We start from the raw sequence: 18,481 nt of genomic DNA, 5'->3' as shown, positions 1-18,481 counted from the left end.
AAAGTTGTCATTTTGATAAACGTTAATAAAACAGAGTAAAAGCTACAGAGTTTTTTTTAATAGATTATGAAGCAAAATAGAATCAAAACAGTACATAACGAGAATTTATAGTCGGTTAAAAATCTCACCAGAGCTAATGTTACTTGTAATTTGACTTTCCGACTCAATTAATAAATCTGATCTTAGTATATCAAATGTTGGTGTTTGCCTGATGTGAAGTTTCTATGTATGTGTGCCCGATAAATGAAACTGTTTGAAAAATTGAATCAAAGCATATCAACGGAGCATTTGCGTCTTCTCCCGATGGTTTTCATGTTTAAGGTTCTTTTTCATATCTCAAAACAGCACGGAAGTCGAAACAGCAGGATCTTGTGGTAGATACAGGTCTAGTTTCCAGTTTGGCGGACCCCACTGACTTCTACTGTTGTTGTAGCATTTAATGTTTTGGTGTCACGATTACTTAAGTCGTGACACCAGTGCATTTTATTTCTAGGCTCGGCTAAACAAGAAGTTGATTTTGCAGAAATGTGTAGAATTATACAACCCTTTCTCCAAGAATTGTGAAAGTTGGTGTATTTGTGGGTGGTTCCAATACTCCCGCTTTCATAGCCTTGGGTATTGTTTAATTACCCCTTGGATATGGTGCCTGCTTTTTAATTGTGTCTTTTGACTGTTCTTGTGATACACAGGCTCCATAACCTCAGATCCCCTTCCTAAATTCCAGTTTGTTTAGTTCTGCCCATTGTTTTCTCGTTTGGGGCAAACCCTTTATTTTATCTGGGGACCAAACGCCGCTCTTCATGCAATTACACGCCTCAACACGTGTATCATAGAAGGTTCCATGTTCATCATCGTTTGAATACATCTGCGGATGTCTCTAAATTGCTTTTTGTACTTTTAGCATGTGTAAATGTTGAGTTCTGCTCAATCCGGGGCTAGAGGGCGTGGACGGTAACATGCATTTCCACTACCATCCATGAACAGGCTCAATTAAACCGAGCCTGCAACATTTTCGTTTTTGTTGTGTTGAGTGACCTGTGGAGTTTCCTCTATTTCTAATTAAATATGTGATATCGTGTTAAATTTTGGGGAAAAATAAGATGTTTCTATTCTACTCAATACTTTGAACACAGCTACAAAGAAATACTTTTTAAAGCATGTCTTCTAGCTTATAGACTGAGTTAAGAATAAGACTCTTATTTGTCAAAACATTATTCTATATATCTGAAAATTGTGTTTTTGATTTGTGGAAGTCGACAAAATGGCTCTTCTTAATAAGTAGCGTTATTTTTAATACATAACGATTTGTCAGAAAACATTCACTCAAACATTATATGTACAACAGAGTTGTGAACATATAAAATAGTATTGATTAGGTCAAAAATGTGTATTATTTGTTGTTGCCTGCTGCCAACTGTATATTTGTTCTTTAGTTTTCGAAACGCTATAACATACTTTAATCCAAAGACCGACACGCAGAGGTACATCCAAGATGGTATACATGTGTAGCTTTTGAATTCTTAATCTTTCTAGAACAGTGCTCACTTATATGCCAATCCTGCTAGAGCAAATCATAATTCTCGTTTAATTTATCTATTAAGCCTCACAATTTAGCAACTGTACCAAAAAAAAGCATATAAGGTAGTTCAAAACATCATATGTTTTCACATATATAACGGTTCTTTGATGTTTTCCTATAGTTTTGACAAGAAGTAGAATAATCTACTATTGGTAAACACCCAATGACCGCTTGTAGAGAAGTGCGACTCCATAGACGATATTACTATAAATAATGACTTGCCGTCTTAGCGGACTTGCCGTCTTAGCGTATTTTGGATTTTTAAAAGGTGTTTAAATAATTCTGCTATATTTTTGTTAATTAAGGCCTCACAAAGAGCCGGCATTAAATTCCTGTGAATCGGTAATACGTGCGACACCTCTAATGTGTACAATCATCCGTTTTTCTGTCAAAAAGGGCCCTTGCTTGCCGTCTTACCATGCTCATTTTCTCTAAACAAAACAGTTTTCCCGTTTTCAGGCCAAAACTGTTCATCTGTTGATAAAACCGTTTACTTGTGAGTGAAGTACTCACTTTTTTCCTTAGCCTGCGCTTTATTTGGTCATATTTGATCAAGAAATAAAGAACTTATGCCACTTTGAAGAATCGAATCGACGGAATTTGGCTTGCCGTCTTAGCCATAAAACGACGTCAAAGTCACGTGGTATGGGCACACTGATTGAGTGTACGCACGCATTGAATGTACACACGTAATCCTAACCTTTATTCAGTATATTGTACATTCAATACGTTCGTACATCCAATAGGGGCGATTTAATGTTGGCGTAACAAGAACGAACGCTTATCGTAGTTTATTAGGTCAATATTTTTACAAGAATTTCAAACATCACCTAAACATAGCATGAAAGAGTTGTTTTACATGAAAATTGAACGAAACGATTGCAAGTTAACTGCTATGTGCCTTGAATTTCGACTAATTATTGAGCAAAGCGGTCACACCGGATATTGTGATGCTGTAAAAAACTCACCACTTTCAGTGAGCTTTTACATATGCCCGCTTGTAACAATAATGTCCTAGTGCTCAAAGTTCACGAAACTCGCTTTAAGCAATTTTGAAAAGTGTTTAATTTCATTTCTTTAAAAAGGGTGATTTGTTTTAAAGGGGGGACACTTTTAATGAATAGTTATTAGTATACAGTAGAACAGGACATCAAGAGACAGTATGGTAAAACATGTACAGGAAAAGGTAAATTGTTGGTAAAAATGTTGTTCTTTAACCAACAATTGTAAGACGTTCATTTTAAGCATTATATTCTCTTTTTATGAATGAATCGTGTCAAATTTATAAAACAAAAGTCATTAAAATATATCTGTTTCTTCACAATTATTGTTTTTCCTGTGATTTAATTGCATATTGCAATCTGTCAGAAATTTCATATGGCGCATTTATAGAAAAGAAGATACTTCACTATCTTTATCACTTTCAGTGCTGGATCATTATTGCAAATATATAAAAATACACACTTGTTAGGGTTCGAGAACTATAGTATCGTTTTTGAAACTTTGAATTATCTGGAAGGTTGACTCCTTCCTTTAGTCCTTTCCCTAATTCTAAGGCATATGTCAGTAAAATAACAATTCTTTAATATCAGAATAAACATGTCTTATTTGCTGTTCAGTTGTCATATAAACACCGCTTTTGTTCATTTCATATTTGTAAATCTGAACCTAAGCCTTAATTCATACATTATTTGATGGAACATTCTATAACTTAGCTTTTTCAAATAAAACAGTGACTTACAGAAACCTATGATAATATCTCAACCAACGAAACAGATTCAGCAAAAAAATTCTAAATGGAAAATCCAAATTCAAAGAACGACTCCTGTATACACTGATATACAAATGAAAGATGGATAGACAAAGATAAATATATTGAAAGAAACATACATACAAAACGCAGGTATTTTAACCATTATGGAGTAAGTGAAACTGTTTTATTATGTAATAAAGTTGTAAATGGACATATATAAGTAAATGCATTAACTTTTTACCCTATATTTGAAGCTAATAAGTTAACAGAATTGTCATAATTATGTTTTCATTGCAAAGAAAGTTTTATAAACAAGATCTAATGCATAGTTTCTACTTTGTATGCTACTCTTGAATTTTGCAAATGTTTTACTGTAAACACATTTAATATTGTTTATTTTACTTAAAAGGTCATTTATTTTACCATTTTTTGTAGTAATTGCTACCCATACTGGAGAATTCATATTCATCCTAAAGTATTTTGTACCTCTGCTTTCGTCACTTAGAATAATGTCCTCTTTTTCAACCCCTGTAATATTTCTACACGATCAATATGCGAAGGGTAACTGTTCGAAGCTTTGAATATGGTATTTGGAAACCCGTTTTCAAAAATTTGATCGTACACATAGCGTGTATAGACCTCAGGGTCTATCGACTTGTAACCAGTTCGTTGTTTAATCCTTTAATTCACCAAACACATTTTACCACATAATGAAAATTTAATTATAATGGGTGGTTTCAATTTGCATATTAACAGTGACAACAGTGCTATTAAAAACTTCAAGTACTGTCTAGTACCAATGGGCCTGGAACAACATGTTGATTTCAGTACTTATACAAGAGGACATAGCTTGGATCTAGTCATAATTGAGTCAATTAATGGTGTTCATGTAGAGAAATGTGAGCCTGGAAATGTTTTATCTGAACACTATGTTGTTAAGGTTCTTTTAGATGTTAAAAAGAGACTATTACATGTACTAGTAAGAGCGTTACATTTAGAAACTTAAAAAAAGAACGAATCAGAATTTGCCAGTGACCTAAGAGCACTAAACGTTGATTCACAGATTATCAAAAAGTTTTTAAACGAGTTTGAATCGGAAATAGAGGATGTCCTGAATGAGCACCTCCTCTATTAGAGAAAACTATAATTCTGAGAGCACCCAATCCATAGTTCAATGAAAATTTGCAACATCTAAAACAACAAGTTAGAAAGTTCGAGCGTGCATGGAGGCGTTACGGTAAAATATATCAGTTTGAGTCGTATAAAGCAGTAAGAAACGAATACAATTTTGAAACCAAATGTCAAATCAAAAGAGAAACACACTCAGTGAAAAGATAGAGAACGCTAAAGGTGATTCCAAGACTCTGTATGCATTAGTATTTGAACAAACTGGCACCAAATTTGAAAACCCAATGCCTCAAGGAGAGTCTAATAATTCATTGGCCGAAAAATTTGCTGACATTTTCGTGGCAAAAATCTCACAATTACGTCAGTCCTAAGTGAATACCAAAACTTAGAACCTCAAGTAAATGATGTACGAAGTTTAGACAAATATACTGAATTGGCTCATGATGAAGTGAAAAAACTCATTAGTGAATTGAATACTACGTCTTCAGAGCTACCTAGTCCACTAGCTTCTATACATGTATAAACACAAATAACAACAGTATTCCGCATTTTTCAATGTCTTTTTTTCCTCATGACATAGATAATAAAATTACCTATGTAATTTAGCAGGCACTTTGATTATTTTGTTATATCTTGCGGATTTCTTATTGAGCATTCGTCGAAAGCCTTCTATGTATGTTTAGATATACGTAATGGCATGCAAAAGTTTTCTTCAGGAAATTAACTGATATAGATATCAGAATGATTTCAACAAAGGGACAGGACGTGAAGTGGTTGCACACTTACTTCAAGCAAGCGAAAGGGTTGCAAACTTGCAAAATGGCGGATATTTGCTAAAGTTTACTTTTCATCAGTAAGTGGGTTTCTATGGTATTTAGAACACTACGAATATGTTCAAGTACAAGTTTACAACAAAAAAAAGCTTGAACAAGATTTATTTGGGTATAAAATCATTTGTAAAACATGCAGAACCAAACGTTTATGAAATTCTTCACACTGACTTGTTTTGTCACGTTTAAGGGCCCCCAAACAGGCTAATCATGATCAACAATTAGGTAAGATTTGCTGTCATATCGGTAAAATTATATCCCTTGAAAACACCTGGCTGGGCGATATCGATTTTATATCTGGTTGATATTTTCCAATAGAAACAAAGAAGGATTTTTTTGGAACAAATATTGTTTTCCTTAGAATGAACGCACAATATTTATTATACTATGGAAGTGTTCGTCATTCTTTTCTCTTTACAAAGATATAAAAATTATTTATCTAAAAAGAAGAATTAATGCTTCCCTTGGCATGTGCGTGAAATTGGCCAGAGTAGCCAGAGTTCAGCCAGAGTTTAGCCAGAGTAGCCAGAGTTCAGCCAGAGTTTAGCCAGAGTAGCCAGAGAAGTCAGAACTATGGCTGGCTGGCCAGAGTAGCCACAGTTCAACCAGAGCAGCCAGATTTCAGCCAAAGTTCAGCCATAGTAACAAGAGTTTCTAGGATTTTAACATGTTCTGACTACGCTGGTTAGCCAGAGTATCCGGAGTAGCCCGAGTCACCAGGGTTTTATTTGCTCTGGTTACTTTGGCTGGCCAGAGTAGCCTGAGTTTGTAGGATTTGAACTTTTTTTTGCAACTCTGGTCAGCCAGAGTAACCAGGTCCCATGTTCACAAAAATTGTTCAGTCTTAACTGAATTTGATTATGAAATTTAATAATTGAGCCGTGCCATGAGAAAACAAACATAGTGGCTTTGCATCCGCGCAGTCTGGTCAGGATCCATGTTGTTCGCTTTAAAGGCGTATTGGACTTGGAGAATCTGTTAGCGAACAGCATGGATTCTGACGCGCAGGTTGGTCTGGATCCATTCTGGTCTCAAACCCACTATGTTGGTTTTCTCATGGCGCGACTCATATGTCATTTCTGTCTAAATAGCATGTTTAAAAATGAATTTCAAGTTAATAACTATTTTCAAGCGGCTATTTAGAGTAGCCAGAGTAGCCAGAACTCTGGTCACTATGGCTGGCCAGAGTTCAGCCAGAGTTTAGCCAGAGTAGCCAGAGTTCAGCCAGAGTAGCCAGAAACCTGGTTACTCTAGCTGGCCAGAGTAGCCGAGTAACCAGGATGTCAGTTGCTCTGGCTACCTTGACTAGTCAGAACAGCCAGAATTTCCGAGATGTCCATTGGTTCTAGCTACCTAGGCTAGCCCGAATAGCCAGAGAAAATTAATACTGTAATACCTATTGCGAAATGTCTCTTTTGGTTATCTCAGGTTTGATATTTAGTATTTATATGTATCAAGTCATTCATAAAACGGACTTCAAAAAATTGTCTTATTTTTCAAAAGACAGCAGCCAGAGTAGTCAGACGTTCTAGGATTTTAATATGTTCTAGCTACTCTGGTCATATATAAAATAAAATAAAATAAACGGGTCTATGCAAAGGCTGTTTGTTTATATACATTGTAAATAATGCTTAGGTATGTTTTATTTTTATAGGGTAAATCCGTAGAAAGTCGGACATCGTATATATAAGTTGTAATTTTACAAAGTAGCCTGCCTCCCACGAAGGGTAGATACGCGCGGAAACTTACGAACTCTACCGAAGTTAAGCTGCCGGTGACACAGAAAGAGCTGTTTTTTACCACAGAATATTATTGTTAATTTGTAATTCAATAAAGAAAGAAAGAAAGAAATAAAGAATTGCATTAAAATGTAGTTTGTTTTACACATCAGAAAAGAAGCTAGAGTATGTAAATTTTATAATTGTGGATAATTATAGAAATGACAATGACAGTGCGGGAATGATTTATAATGATATTTGATGTTCTGTGTCGGAGGAACTAAAGGAATAATTTTTTTTCTTTCTTCCGTTCTGTATTGTATAATTATTGTAAAACCGAATTAAGTAGATAGATTAAACTAATAAATTAAATAAATTTGTTACACTGTATGATATCTAGTAGAAATCATTTTAAAGAAAACTGTATTTGTTGTTTTTGTACCGGTACTAAAAATCGGTATAAAACGAATTCTCAATTCTCAGGTTTTGACAGGTCTTTCTGTTCGGCACCTCCCGTAGGTGTTAAGCGGAAATAGCCGAAGCATGTCGTCTACGCTCCTTGCTAAATTATCCAATATTGATCTGTTTATTGAGCTTAGACGATGGAAGAGAGACAACTGTGTATAGCGTGTATAGCACTGACTTAGTTAAAAATGGGTCATTTTAATGTTGTGTCATGCGTAGCTCCAAAAGTATTTGACCTAGAGTCACCAAAGTTTACAGGAATGTTGGTCAGCATGTGCAGTTGTGCACCTGGGGTTTCGCATCCGGATTCATTCAGTATTGTAGGAGTTCTGGCCCCTGACCTGGGAAAAAATTGTCATTTTAATGTCATGTAGTGGGGGCATCTGTGTCCCATGGACACATTTCTAGTTCTATATATTATTATCCGAGTAGGTATTCAACGACCCACTGTATGGTCAAATAGAATTACATCCCCTGTGCGTTAAGATTATTGACACACCACAGTTCCAAAGATTGAGGCACATTAAACAGCTAGAGACCTGTTACTTAGTCTACCCTGGCGCCAGTCATAACAGATTTGAGCATTCGATTGGGTAAGTAACATCGCTTGAACACGGAATCATTTATGACAGTATCTTACTAAAATGTAAACAAAAAAGAAGTGTATTAGGCAACACTGTAAGTTTGCATTTTGCCATGGGTATAAATATTGAATACTTAGTAAAAATCCAGTTGTATCCTTTAAAGATATTCATTGTACAAAATATTGTACAAATAAGAAGAAAAGCCTTATGTTGCTTTCAATTTTCGTTTCAGGGTTTGTCACTTGGCTGGTAAATTTTTGAGAGTACTGAAAGAACTCCAGCCAGAGTTAGATATTACAACGAAAGATATTCTATGTGTGGAAATAGCCGCGCTCTGTCATGACCTTGGTAAAACTATCTATTTTTCATTCACTGCAAAATTCAGAACAAACGCCAACACAAATGATCATGTTGTTTTGTACGAACAAAGTCATTCAGTTGACTAGCATATTCAGCTCGGCTTTTTGAAATTTTAAAATAAAAGAGCTTTTGTAATCACCATTTTCGTCAGTGTTGGTGTCCGCGTCACAAAGGTTAAAGTGTTGTATGTAAGCAGGTTTCTCTGACATTACATACCCAAATGATTTCAAACTTCACACATGTCTTCTTTAGCAGCATAAAATGACCACTCATGACAAGTTTAACAACTCTAGCTTTTATTTTGTCAAAGTTATGCCCCTTTTCAAGTTAGAATTTCAGTTAAAGTTTTGCTTGTAAGCAGGGTATTCAGAAAGCCAACTGTTTTTAAACTTCACACATGTCTTTGAAGATGTTGCCAAAGCTTTTGTGTTTAAGCTAGTATTAGGTGGAAGGGCTTTAAGTAGTTGAGTGACAGCTCTTGTTATCATGTACAATCAAAACATGCTAATTTGTCACATCTGTATTTGGTTTAAACATATTTTATTTCCCAATATGTACATTTCAAATGATTATTTACATACATAAATTCTGGATTGGACTGGAAGTCAGTAGGCTTATTGAAGTCCTCTCCATAATATATTTATCAAAATGGTGAAATACACTATTTTTCTTAAGGTTACAGAGAGTTTGTTTGAGCATTTTGAAAGCTTCATTTTCAAATTACTTTTGATGTATATATATAAGTTTGAAAATGTAGTTAATGTACGGCTAAAATTGCATGTTTAAATGGATGACTCTCTATCAAAACATAATCAATGCTGTTTTACCTTACAAATTAGACAACCGTAAGCTGATATAGCTTTCTGTCCAATTCCTTAATTAATTTTTCTGTAAATGTTTCATGTATTACTGAAATAAAATATGTTTAAACTAAATTAGACAATTATCATCCAATGTTTAATTTTGATCATTTCCAATGGAAAAATAATAATACATTATACCTAAAGTGCCTTTTTGTAATTTGCAGACGATTTCATGCATTACCTTTCCATCAGAAATATCAACAGCTCTAATAATCGAAAGTAAACGTTGAATAAAAACCTTCTAACTAATTGAAAATGGTATAGCTTCATTGGAAATGTCTTCTAAAGTCCTCAGTGCGATTGACAGACACTTATGAATAAAATTAATTTGTTTTGTAGGGTTTTGCTTCTAAATTTTGTGACTCTGTTAATATCTAGTATTTTGCAATGCACGTTTTCTGAGGCTATACTACTACTTTTATTTTAATAAGTATATTGTCATTTCTCTGACGATAATATATATCTGTTAATGTAAGGTGACCGATTAGAAATTTTGATCATTGTATATACATTTGTCTTTTCTTCAGTCCCATTTAACAAGATATAAGCTCCTCGGCTACCGCGTCAGAAACGTATACATTTAATTTACTAATAAAATCTGTAAAAAGATCCTTTGGAAGCAAAGAATGCAGCTTCAAGAAAAAAAATAGTGGAGACATTTTTTAACAAATTGTACTAAATTGACCACGGCATTTGGCATTCTGATCAAGGACACGTAATTACAAAAAATGGAAAGACTAACTCTATGAATAAAATGTTATTTTCCATTTACCGAATGATTCTTTTAGAAAGCCTGGTGGATGATACAATTTAGGTGAAAGATATTAATTGCTCCATTACATTTAAAATAATTTAATTCAAGCTCACCACCCTAAACCATGTATACGCTTTAGCCCTTTGTTCATAGCTGGTTACCAGCTTTTATTACGCAAGTTGTCTCTGGTTTTTGATCACTGTAAATACAAGTATTTTGATTTGGTATATATTTCTCTAAATTAGGAACCGCGAAATTTAGCGTAGGAGTGGCCCAAATAGGTTACCGGCGCGATTATAAAGCACACACACACGCGCGCACGCACGAACACACACAGTTTATGATTACTGACGCGTGACGTCGTTATTTGAAATTTGGTATTTCGGCTTTCAAATGGATTCATGATTATTGTTTACCCCGTACTTAATAAGGTGTTTTTGTTTGACGTCCTTACATGCCTTACGTGACACATAAGTTGACATTAAAATGATAGTGCCATTACTCTGTCGTTTCTTCATTTTACTCCTAATCTTAATACTGCTTAATACTTAATACTGTCTTAATACTGCGCTTTAATTCTCACTGTGTAGGTCAGGGACCATTTTCCCATGTGTTTGAACACAAATTCATACCGACTGTTTTTCCAGACAGTAAATGGAAGGTAATGTAATCACGTTTAAGTTTATTTTTTATCACGTTTAAGTTTGATTGAATCTTTAGGAACATACAGATTATCTTTAAAACAGAAATATGAAAACTTTCCGATGTAATAAATCTACTTTAATCTAATTCAAAAGATATATTAAGAAACTTATGTTACCGATATCAATGAATGCATGTTTTTATTTTGGTTAATTTGATTATTTTTACGCTTTTCAATATTCGGGTTAATTTGTTTGCTTTTCTCACTTAAGGTTTCAAATTCACTGCAGTAAATAGTTTTTTGCACTTTAAGCAGGAAATTCATATAGTGCATATTTGTTACGCGTTGCCAAGATGTTATAGTATGAATACTTCAGCATGAGATGGCTACTGTGAAGATGTTTGAATACATGTTGCGAGATAATGAGGGTAAACTTCGTGAGTACTTCCGACAGATGATACCTGGCTTTGAAGAAAGTGATATAGAATTCATTAAAGAACTAATTGGTGTTCCCGCAGACTTAGATGCACAGGTAGGTATACGTATAAATGACTTTCCGGAATCTGTAAATCCGATTTTACGTTCGTTTGACTACTTGTTTTAAACTAAACAAATCCACAGAAGATGGCACGATTTTTACTACTGTTAAAACTTGAAAATAGTGTTTTTGTTGCATACAACATATCATGTGAAGCATGGATATTTTATTTAAAGCATTGCAAATACATCCAGACGGTTAAACGCCTGTAAGGTTATTTTATATATGACTTGATATATTTCATCATTTGGTCATTTTAATATGAAGTTGATTCCAGCGTGACATGGCTTATTTGCGTCGCATCCAACTTATTTAATTGCACTATGATGTGGTTCAGCAGTAGCTCAACATTATCAATCTGTACAATTTGTACGGTTGTAATTCATTGTTTTCGGCTAATGATATTTGTTTAGTTTATTGTAGGTTTGGCCATATAGAGGGAGAAACAAGAACAAGAGTTTTTTATACGAGGTACGTTTATTTACTGCACTTAAAAAGGTTAATGCCTTGTTGTCATTGCTAGAACACATCACAATATATTTTACAGAACTTCAACTTGCTATGTATGCTTTGAAAATATAATTGTATAAGAAAAATTATCTACAAATTATAATTTCATCCAGCGAAGTAATCTAACCCCACATTAACACATCGAGCGCAACTGATACTTCTTACCAACAGTTCATAAAATATACAAATGTATATCTGTAAAGATTTTTCATGTCCTTATAGGTAGTAGCTAACGGTGTTAATGGAATCGACGTTGACAGATGGGACTACCTTGCCCGGGACAGTTTAATGATGGGGATGAAAACTACTTTCCGTTACAGTAGATTAATACAGCACGCTAAAGTACTCGTGGCAGAAGGACGAAAACAAATATGCTACAGAGAAAAGGTAAATCGGTCTAGAAGAAGTCAAGGTTTTATTTTCAGGTTAGACGTCTCTGTTTTGTTATACTTTACACAATGAAATATTAACCAGAAAAAAAGTGTTTCAAGAATGATACTACAAAACTTCAGAGAATTTTCTGTAGATTCATGTTTACACGAATACCACATTTCATGCAAACATGATCGTGTGCTCATCTATTGTAAAAGATACCGGATTGCTTCCCACTGATTATCGGAACATTGTTCATTGATAGTTTCTAGTTAAAATATACAATCTGATTTCAGGCGGCAGAAACCTTGTATGACATGTTTTACTCCAGGATGACCCTATACAAAACAGCTTATCAACACAAGACACACAATATCATTGGACTGATGTAAATAATATTTTATTGACGGGAATAATTGAAGTCCATTTACGTAAATACTGATCATTTTAGTTTGTAGATATGTTCTGCATTTCCAAGGTACAACTAAGAAATGCAGAATATATAATTATGACAGAACAAGTGAGTAACATTTTCTCTGTCTGCATAGTTGCTCAAGCAGTGGGTTATTTTTGTTTTGCTAGCATTGTATGTGCAATTAGAACAGCTTCCAGTGGAAACATAAAATGGAAGGACAAAATGAGAAAAATATTTCAGACTATTTCAACTCGTCTTGGTCTTAACTGATGAATTTTGTGCCGTGTGGAGGTCATAAAAAGCATACCTGTACATTCAATCTGGATCTTTCCAGATGGTTCATCTATACGACACCAATAATGTGTTAGTGGTACTGTTTAGTCAATTCGGATTGGGTTGTTCCAATACGCTCACTTTCGTAATTTCGGTTATTTTCAATAACCCTTCGGATATGGTGTCTGCTTTTTAATTTTGCCTTTTGACAGTTTATGTGATAACGCAAGCTTCATAACTTCGGTAACCCTCTCTTAATTCTAGTTTATTTAGTTTCTGCCAATCGTTTTCTCTTTTAGGGCTAGTCTATTATTTTAAATGGTGGCCATACGCCGCCTTTAATGGAATTGCACTCTACTGTATCATTGAACGTTCCATGTACACCGCCGTATGAACTCATCTGTGGATGTCTCTCAATTGCATTTTGGTACTTGTTACATGTGCACATGTTGAGTCCTGCTCGACAAAGGTCTAGAGAACGTCGACGGTATCATACTACCGTCCATGAACAGGCTCAATCAAACCGAGCCTGAGCACTGGGCGACCTATAGAATTTCCCTTTTTTTTTCAATTTTTTTGGGGATAATTGTAAGTTTATATCTGTGACAACATTTGTTTTAAAACTATTCTCCCCTAGAGGTAAGATTGTAAAATTCATAGGATAAGAAGACTCTTTTCAGATAATCATCGACATTTCCTCTTATTTCTTTGTTAGAAAATAACCTGAAAATATGATCCCTGATTGAAACTACGATTTTAATAGAATTTCCTTGTATGTTATTTTATTGCTTGGTGGAAGTCATACTTGGTGTAGTTATTGCAAACGGAATTTTAAAAATGCATATACACTTTCTAGCCCCTTTGTTAAAAACAGATAAAGCCGTGCAATTAATTGTTGATTTGAGCGCTCTATACTGTTTGACTATGCATATTTAAATCAGTTATGCACTACAAAATACAGTATTGAAAACCTGGACAAATTTAACATTTTAGGATACGTGATGCCTTGCTTGCTGCTAACAGAAAGATTACTTTTGCCTCGGAAAAAGGGTAAATCATTAAAAATCATTTACTTCGAAAGATATATACATTTGTTTAAAGCACGTCACAACATTATAACAGAGGTAACCCAATGAAGTTCTTTGAACCTACGTAACCACCAGTCAGTCCTTAAGTTGATCGCTTTACTTTCTCTTTTTTATGATTTTAATTCTCTTTTTATTTACATTGATCTATTTAATTCAATGCTCAATACGTTTAGAGAAATAAATCTCTAATCAAATCAGCTTTTGAGCAACCGTTATAACGTAGGCTTTTCATGATCACCTTCGGAGATAATGCACGCTTTTCTGGCGACCAATCGCAGGCATTCAAGCGTTGTGCCCTCCAGAATACTCCGTCCTTGTGGGTTGGACACAAAATCTATGGGAATTGGTATGCATCACCTGTAAGTAGCTTCATCTTTAAGGAAAAGCATTTAAATTGTAAATATAAAAATATAGTATAGACATAATGATACAAATAATATTGAATGCTTTGAAATTACCTTTGTAAAGAGAAGAGCTCCCGATATCTGACACCATTCACGACATGAAGGCGTATACTCATCTGACCGACGATATTCTGCAACAGATACAGCGATCCACTAGTGATGATTTGAAGACATCTAGGGAAATATTAGACAGGATTATTCACAGGGAATTCTACAAATGCATCATTCAAACTCAAATTGATGTTGAACAGGTAAAATTACACAAGCCACGAATCATTGATGAACTGTAAAATACACTTGTGGCGGGAAGACATTGTGTGTTAACCTGAATGTCATTAAAATGTATCTCGCTTTATTTTTGACAGTTATTATTTGGGACAAGGTCACAATATCACTAAGATGCTATCTTATTTGTTGAGAACGTTTATTATTTTTTCAAACGCTGCTAAATTTTGGTAATGTTTCGAATCCAAAACCCCTTTAAGCTTCATACTCCTTCGTTTTACAGAAATTGTTGGCAACTCAATGAGCAACATAATGATATTACGATTACTGCTCTTACGTAGACATTTTTGGTTGCGGGTTTATCCCGCTACCAAAGTTAAGTGTAATTCTGACAATCATGTAGCATCTTTATTTGATTCCAAATCACATCCAAAGGAATTTGTTCATGTGCTACACAAAGTAGTCCCATTCATGGACAATGCGGATGAATTATCAATGATCAAGCAGTTCTTATTCATCCTCTATCCATTCACACTGGCCATTTAGATTATATAAGATCTGTCAATGATTAGGTATTCCAGCCCATGGTTACATCACTGACTTCCATCTGTTCATGTAAGGTCAGGCAGAGTTTATCTTAGATATGAGGCACATTAGTATTTGTTTCTTATACATGTATATTTATAGATTGGCATTTAAAATGAAAATAACTCTAGCAAAACCCGCAACCACCAGACATCTCAAGGCTTTGATTCCTTATTTTACAGAAAGGATGGATACAGAAGAAAGACGTCCAAAAAACGTTGTTTGACAAAATCAATCAGAAACGGAAACAGATCGATCCAACAGATTCCTCAAAAATCCTAGAAATCGATGTGAGCATTTATTATTTGTTAATTCTCTGACTACATGATATCCTCCCCCACTCCCTATTCCCTTCATATTTTACTTTGATTATTGAATATACAGGCACCTACATTCTTTGTATATAGTTAAATAGGGAGCATATACAAGACAACAAGTACATTGACCCATACCAGGAGCATTTGTAGTTGAACTTGGTTGCATAACTCTTGGTTGGTATCACCTACTCTTGGTTGGTATCACATACCCTTAGTCGTTGTGACTCATTTTAGGAAGCTGGCTTCCGGAAAGTCATTGATTTTACTCTGGAACCCGGGAGGAACCCGGGGTAAGTATAGCAAATCATTTCAACATAAATTGTGTCTGTGTGACTTGAAACCCGTCAGTGTTTCCTGTCGATTTAGCTTCTTTTCGTTTCTATTATTGTTGAAGTTTTCTGGTAAATAATTGAGCGTTGTTAGTATCCATATTAACTAATACACTACAGTTTCGTTTTTGTGAGTTATTTTCAAAAGATATCAGAAACCCTTCTTTTTAACTTACATGTTTTGTTTATACTAGAGAACGTCTGAACTGCATTAACTGAAGTATCATAACTACAGATCTACATGGCATATAAAATTCGATATGCAAATTAGATACATTTGTCAAGAAAAAGTGTGTCATAAAAAGTGGAACAATCTCTTATCTCTTTTAAACATATCCTTGCCACTATCTGACACGTTAATGTGAAACGACGCAGTTGTCTTATGTCGGGAGATTTTAGGTTCGTTGTCCATATAGCGTGCGTGTTTTTCTGCTCAACCGCTTTATTACTATGTCAAAGTGCGATGTTAACTTGTTCACATACTATCTTGTTACATTACAAAGCTGTGTTATCATGTCAAGGTTTTGTGTTAACTGGACCACGTAGTGTCTTATGTTTTTAGCCATGTAATAATGTCAGAATGCGCCCTTGTGATATAATTCCTTCGCATCTGAACTCAAAACAATGATTTTAGTCAACGACAAATCACTGGTTGAGATACATAATGTCTTAAAAAGCAATACATACCTCTAACAACTTGATTATGATCATGCACTATTTCTACCCTTAAATGATTGCTAAGGCGTCGGGTCACAGGACTGCAAGAAAAATGTTTCCGGTAAATGGACGTGAAGCCACTACTTCAAATTTTACCGGAAGAGTTCATGGCATTCCTTGCTTCAGTATATTGGGGTTATTACTAGAAATAAATTGCATAGTGCAACCCATAGCTATATTTATACGCTTGTTGCATTCGCCCATTTAAGGAACCACATCCATTTTTGTCATAAGTGAATATTCGTCATTGACACACGAGGAAGGCACTATGTAAGTTACCACGGTTGCAGCATGTCCGAAAAAAAGATTAATGTCTTGGACTAATAAAGACGGCATGATGTGACCAAATTGAATACCAGAAAGAGGAATGGACATGCAAGAATGCACAATATATTTTTTTAAATGTCAAAATTGTGATGTCAATTTTGTAGTGTTTATCTATGTGTTATTTATATCCAGACCCTTGATATTAAGGGATAAGTATTTAGACCCAAGACTGGGATGGTTTATACACTTTACTATCAAACAGGTACATACACTCTCACTGACCATATTACAGAATAGTATACAAGGCAATTCATTGATGCAAGCATCAAAGACGCCGCCAAGTGTTGTGTCTGAAGTACATTTATTGCAATATGAGAAATCACCTAATCATTACTTTATTAGTCTGACTGGCTACAAGTTATCAACATTAGCACATAAAACAATATATGTTATAAACTGTTTAAAACATGAAGAATAAACATGATAGAAAAGTTTTACCATGCAATACAAATCCTCTACCTGCAATGACATTAACATTGCGAGTAGGTGGTCCCTTTACATACAAAATTAAAGTAATTATTTCACTAACTAAGGTCATCTCCTGTGAAAAGTTCTTATATGCAGGAGCGTGTGTATGAAGTTTCACAGATATGCAGTTTGTTGGGAAATGAGGAAATGTTGAAATTATTTCAAAGTTGTGGTTCACAGAAACCATTATTTTTATTATCATGTAATGTAATGAGTGTTTTCTATTTACTGATGAAGTTTTATGGACCTTAGTCACCTACATTATAGATTTCAGAATGCAGATTATACACAGCAATTTACTGTTTCCCTTGACAAAAACAATCAAAAATTTTGTCCAAGAAAAGAATGATATAACATAAATAATCTCTATATTGTCCCTATTCACAAAGCATGAATCTTTCTTATATACTTTTGAATATCATAGAATTCATTTTTTTTTCGGACGAACGATAAACTTGAAGTCCTCGTTGAACTGTAAGGTTACTAGGAGTATGTCAGTGTTTAGTTCAAATCTAATATTACAAGAAATTTAGAAAGCATAATAACCCACTGCCAAAGTGTAGAAAATATTTCAATGAAAATGTTTTTTTTATTTTTTTTTTATTTTATTTTTTTTTGTCAGGAATGGACAAATACAAAAACTATCTATTAAATTAAAAAGAAAAAAGAAGAAGCAAGTAACAAGATATAATAAAACCAGAGCAATTGACTAGTCATATAAGATCAATGAACATATAAATTCAACAAGGAATTCTGTTTTAAAGTCACTGATGCTTTGATAAGTTATGGTCCCATGGCTTTTGATATTTCGATCTAACCACATTTAAAGAAGTATTAACTTGTCACTGACAAATTCAGCCAAGTGCTCTTTAGCCTATTGCACACCTTAGTTGACAGTGCATATCTGTAAACAACGAGTAGATCTATATGACACATAAGCAAAAAAAAAAAAAGAAAGAAAAAAGAAAAAAAAACAAACAAACAAACAAACAAAAAGCAAATAGAAATAGGAATTTGCAAAAGTGTGCGCATTCTGAAATTACATCACTGTACCTATCAACAAAGAAAATAAGACAAGAAGGTTAAAAATAAGTTATCAGCGGCACTTCCTTCGTTCATTTCAACATATCTATGCTTATTGATTCCTTTATTTACTTTGTAAATACGTTGTTTTTTTCCAAGGATTTTTTATGCAGGCAATTGTAATTTTCCATAATTTTTTTTTAAATATTCTCT

At 34.2% G+C, this 18,481-nt stretch overlaps 1 protein-coding gene across 1 annotated transcript in view; it reads left to right on the top strand.

Annotated features, from left to right (window-relative positions):
• LOC123556478 (deoxynucleoside triphosphate triphosphohydrolase SAMHD1-like) overlaps positions 1-18,481 on the top strand; it is a 48,948-nt gene that overhangs the window by 12,430 nt on the left and 18,037 nt on the right. Inside the window, exons 5-14 of the mRNA XM_053542703.1 lie at positions 7,906-8,066; positions 8,290-8,405; positions 10,625-10,695; positions 11,054-11,209; positions 11,639-11,686; positions 11,948-12,112; positions 12,394-12,485; positions 13,779-13,835; positions 14,342-14,528; positions 15,270-15,377. Of these exons, the coding sequence (XP_053398678.1) occupies positions 7,906-8,066; positions 8,290-8,405; positions 10,625-10,695; positions 11,054-11,209; positions 11,639-11,686; positions 11,948-12,112; positions 12,394-12,485; positions 13,779-13,835; positions 14,342-14,528; positions 15,270-15,377 (1,161 nt within the window). The remainder of the gene's footprint in view (positions 1-7,905; positions 8,067-8,289; positions 8,406-10,624; positions 10,696-11,053; positions 11,210-11,638; positions 11,687-11,947; positions 12,113-12,393; positions 12,486-13,778; positions 13,836-14,341; positions 14,529-15,269; positions 15,378-18,481) is intronic.

The sequence above is a fragment of the Mercenaria mercenaria genome, chromosome 5 (assembly GCF_021730395.1).
Source record: "Mercenaria mercenaria strain notata chromosome 5, MADL_Memer_1, whole genome shotgun sequence".
Lineage (NCBI taxonomy): Eukaryota > Metazoa > Mollusca > Bivalvia > Venerida > Veneridae > Mercenaria > Mercenaria mercenaria.
Note: the sequence above shows the minus strand (reverse complement) of the source record. Positions and strands in the feature narration are given on the sequence as shown.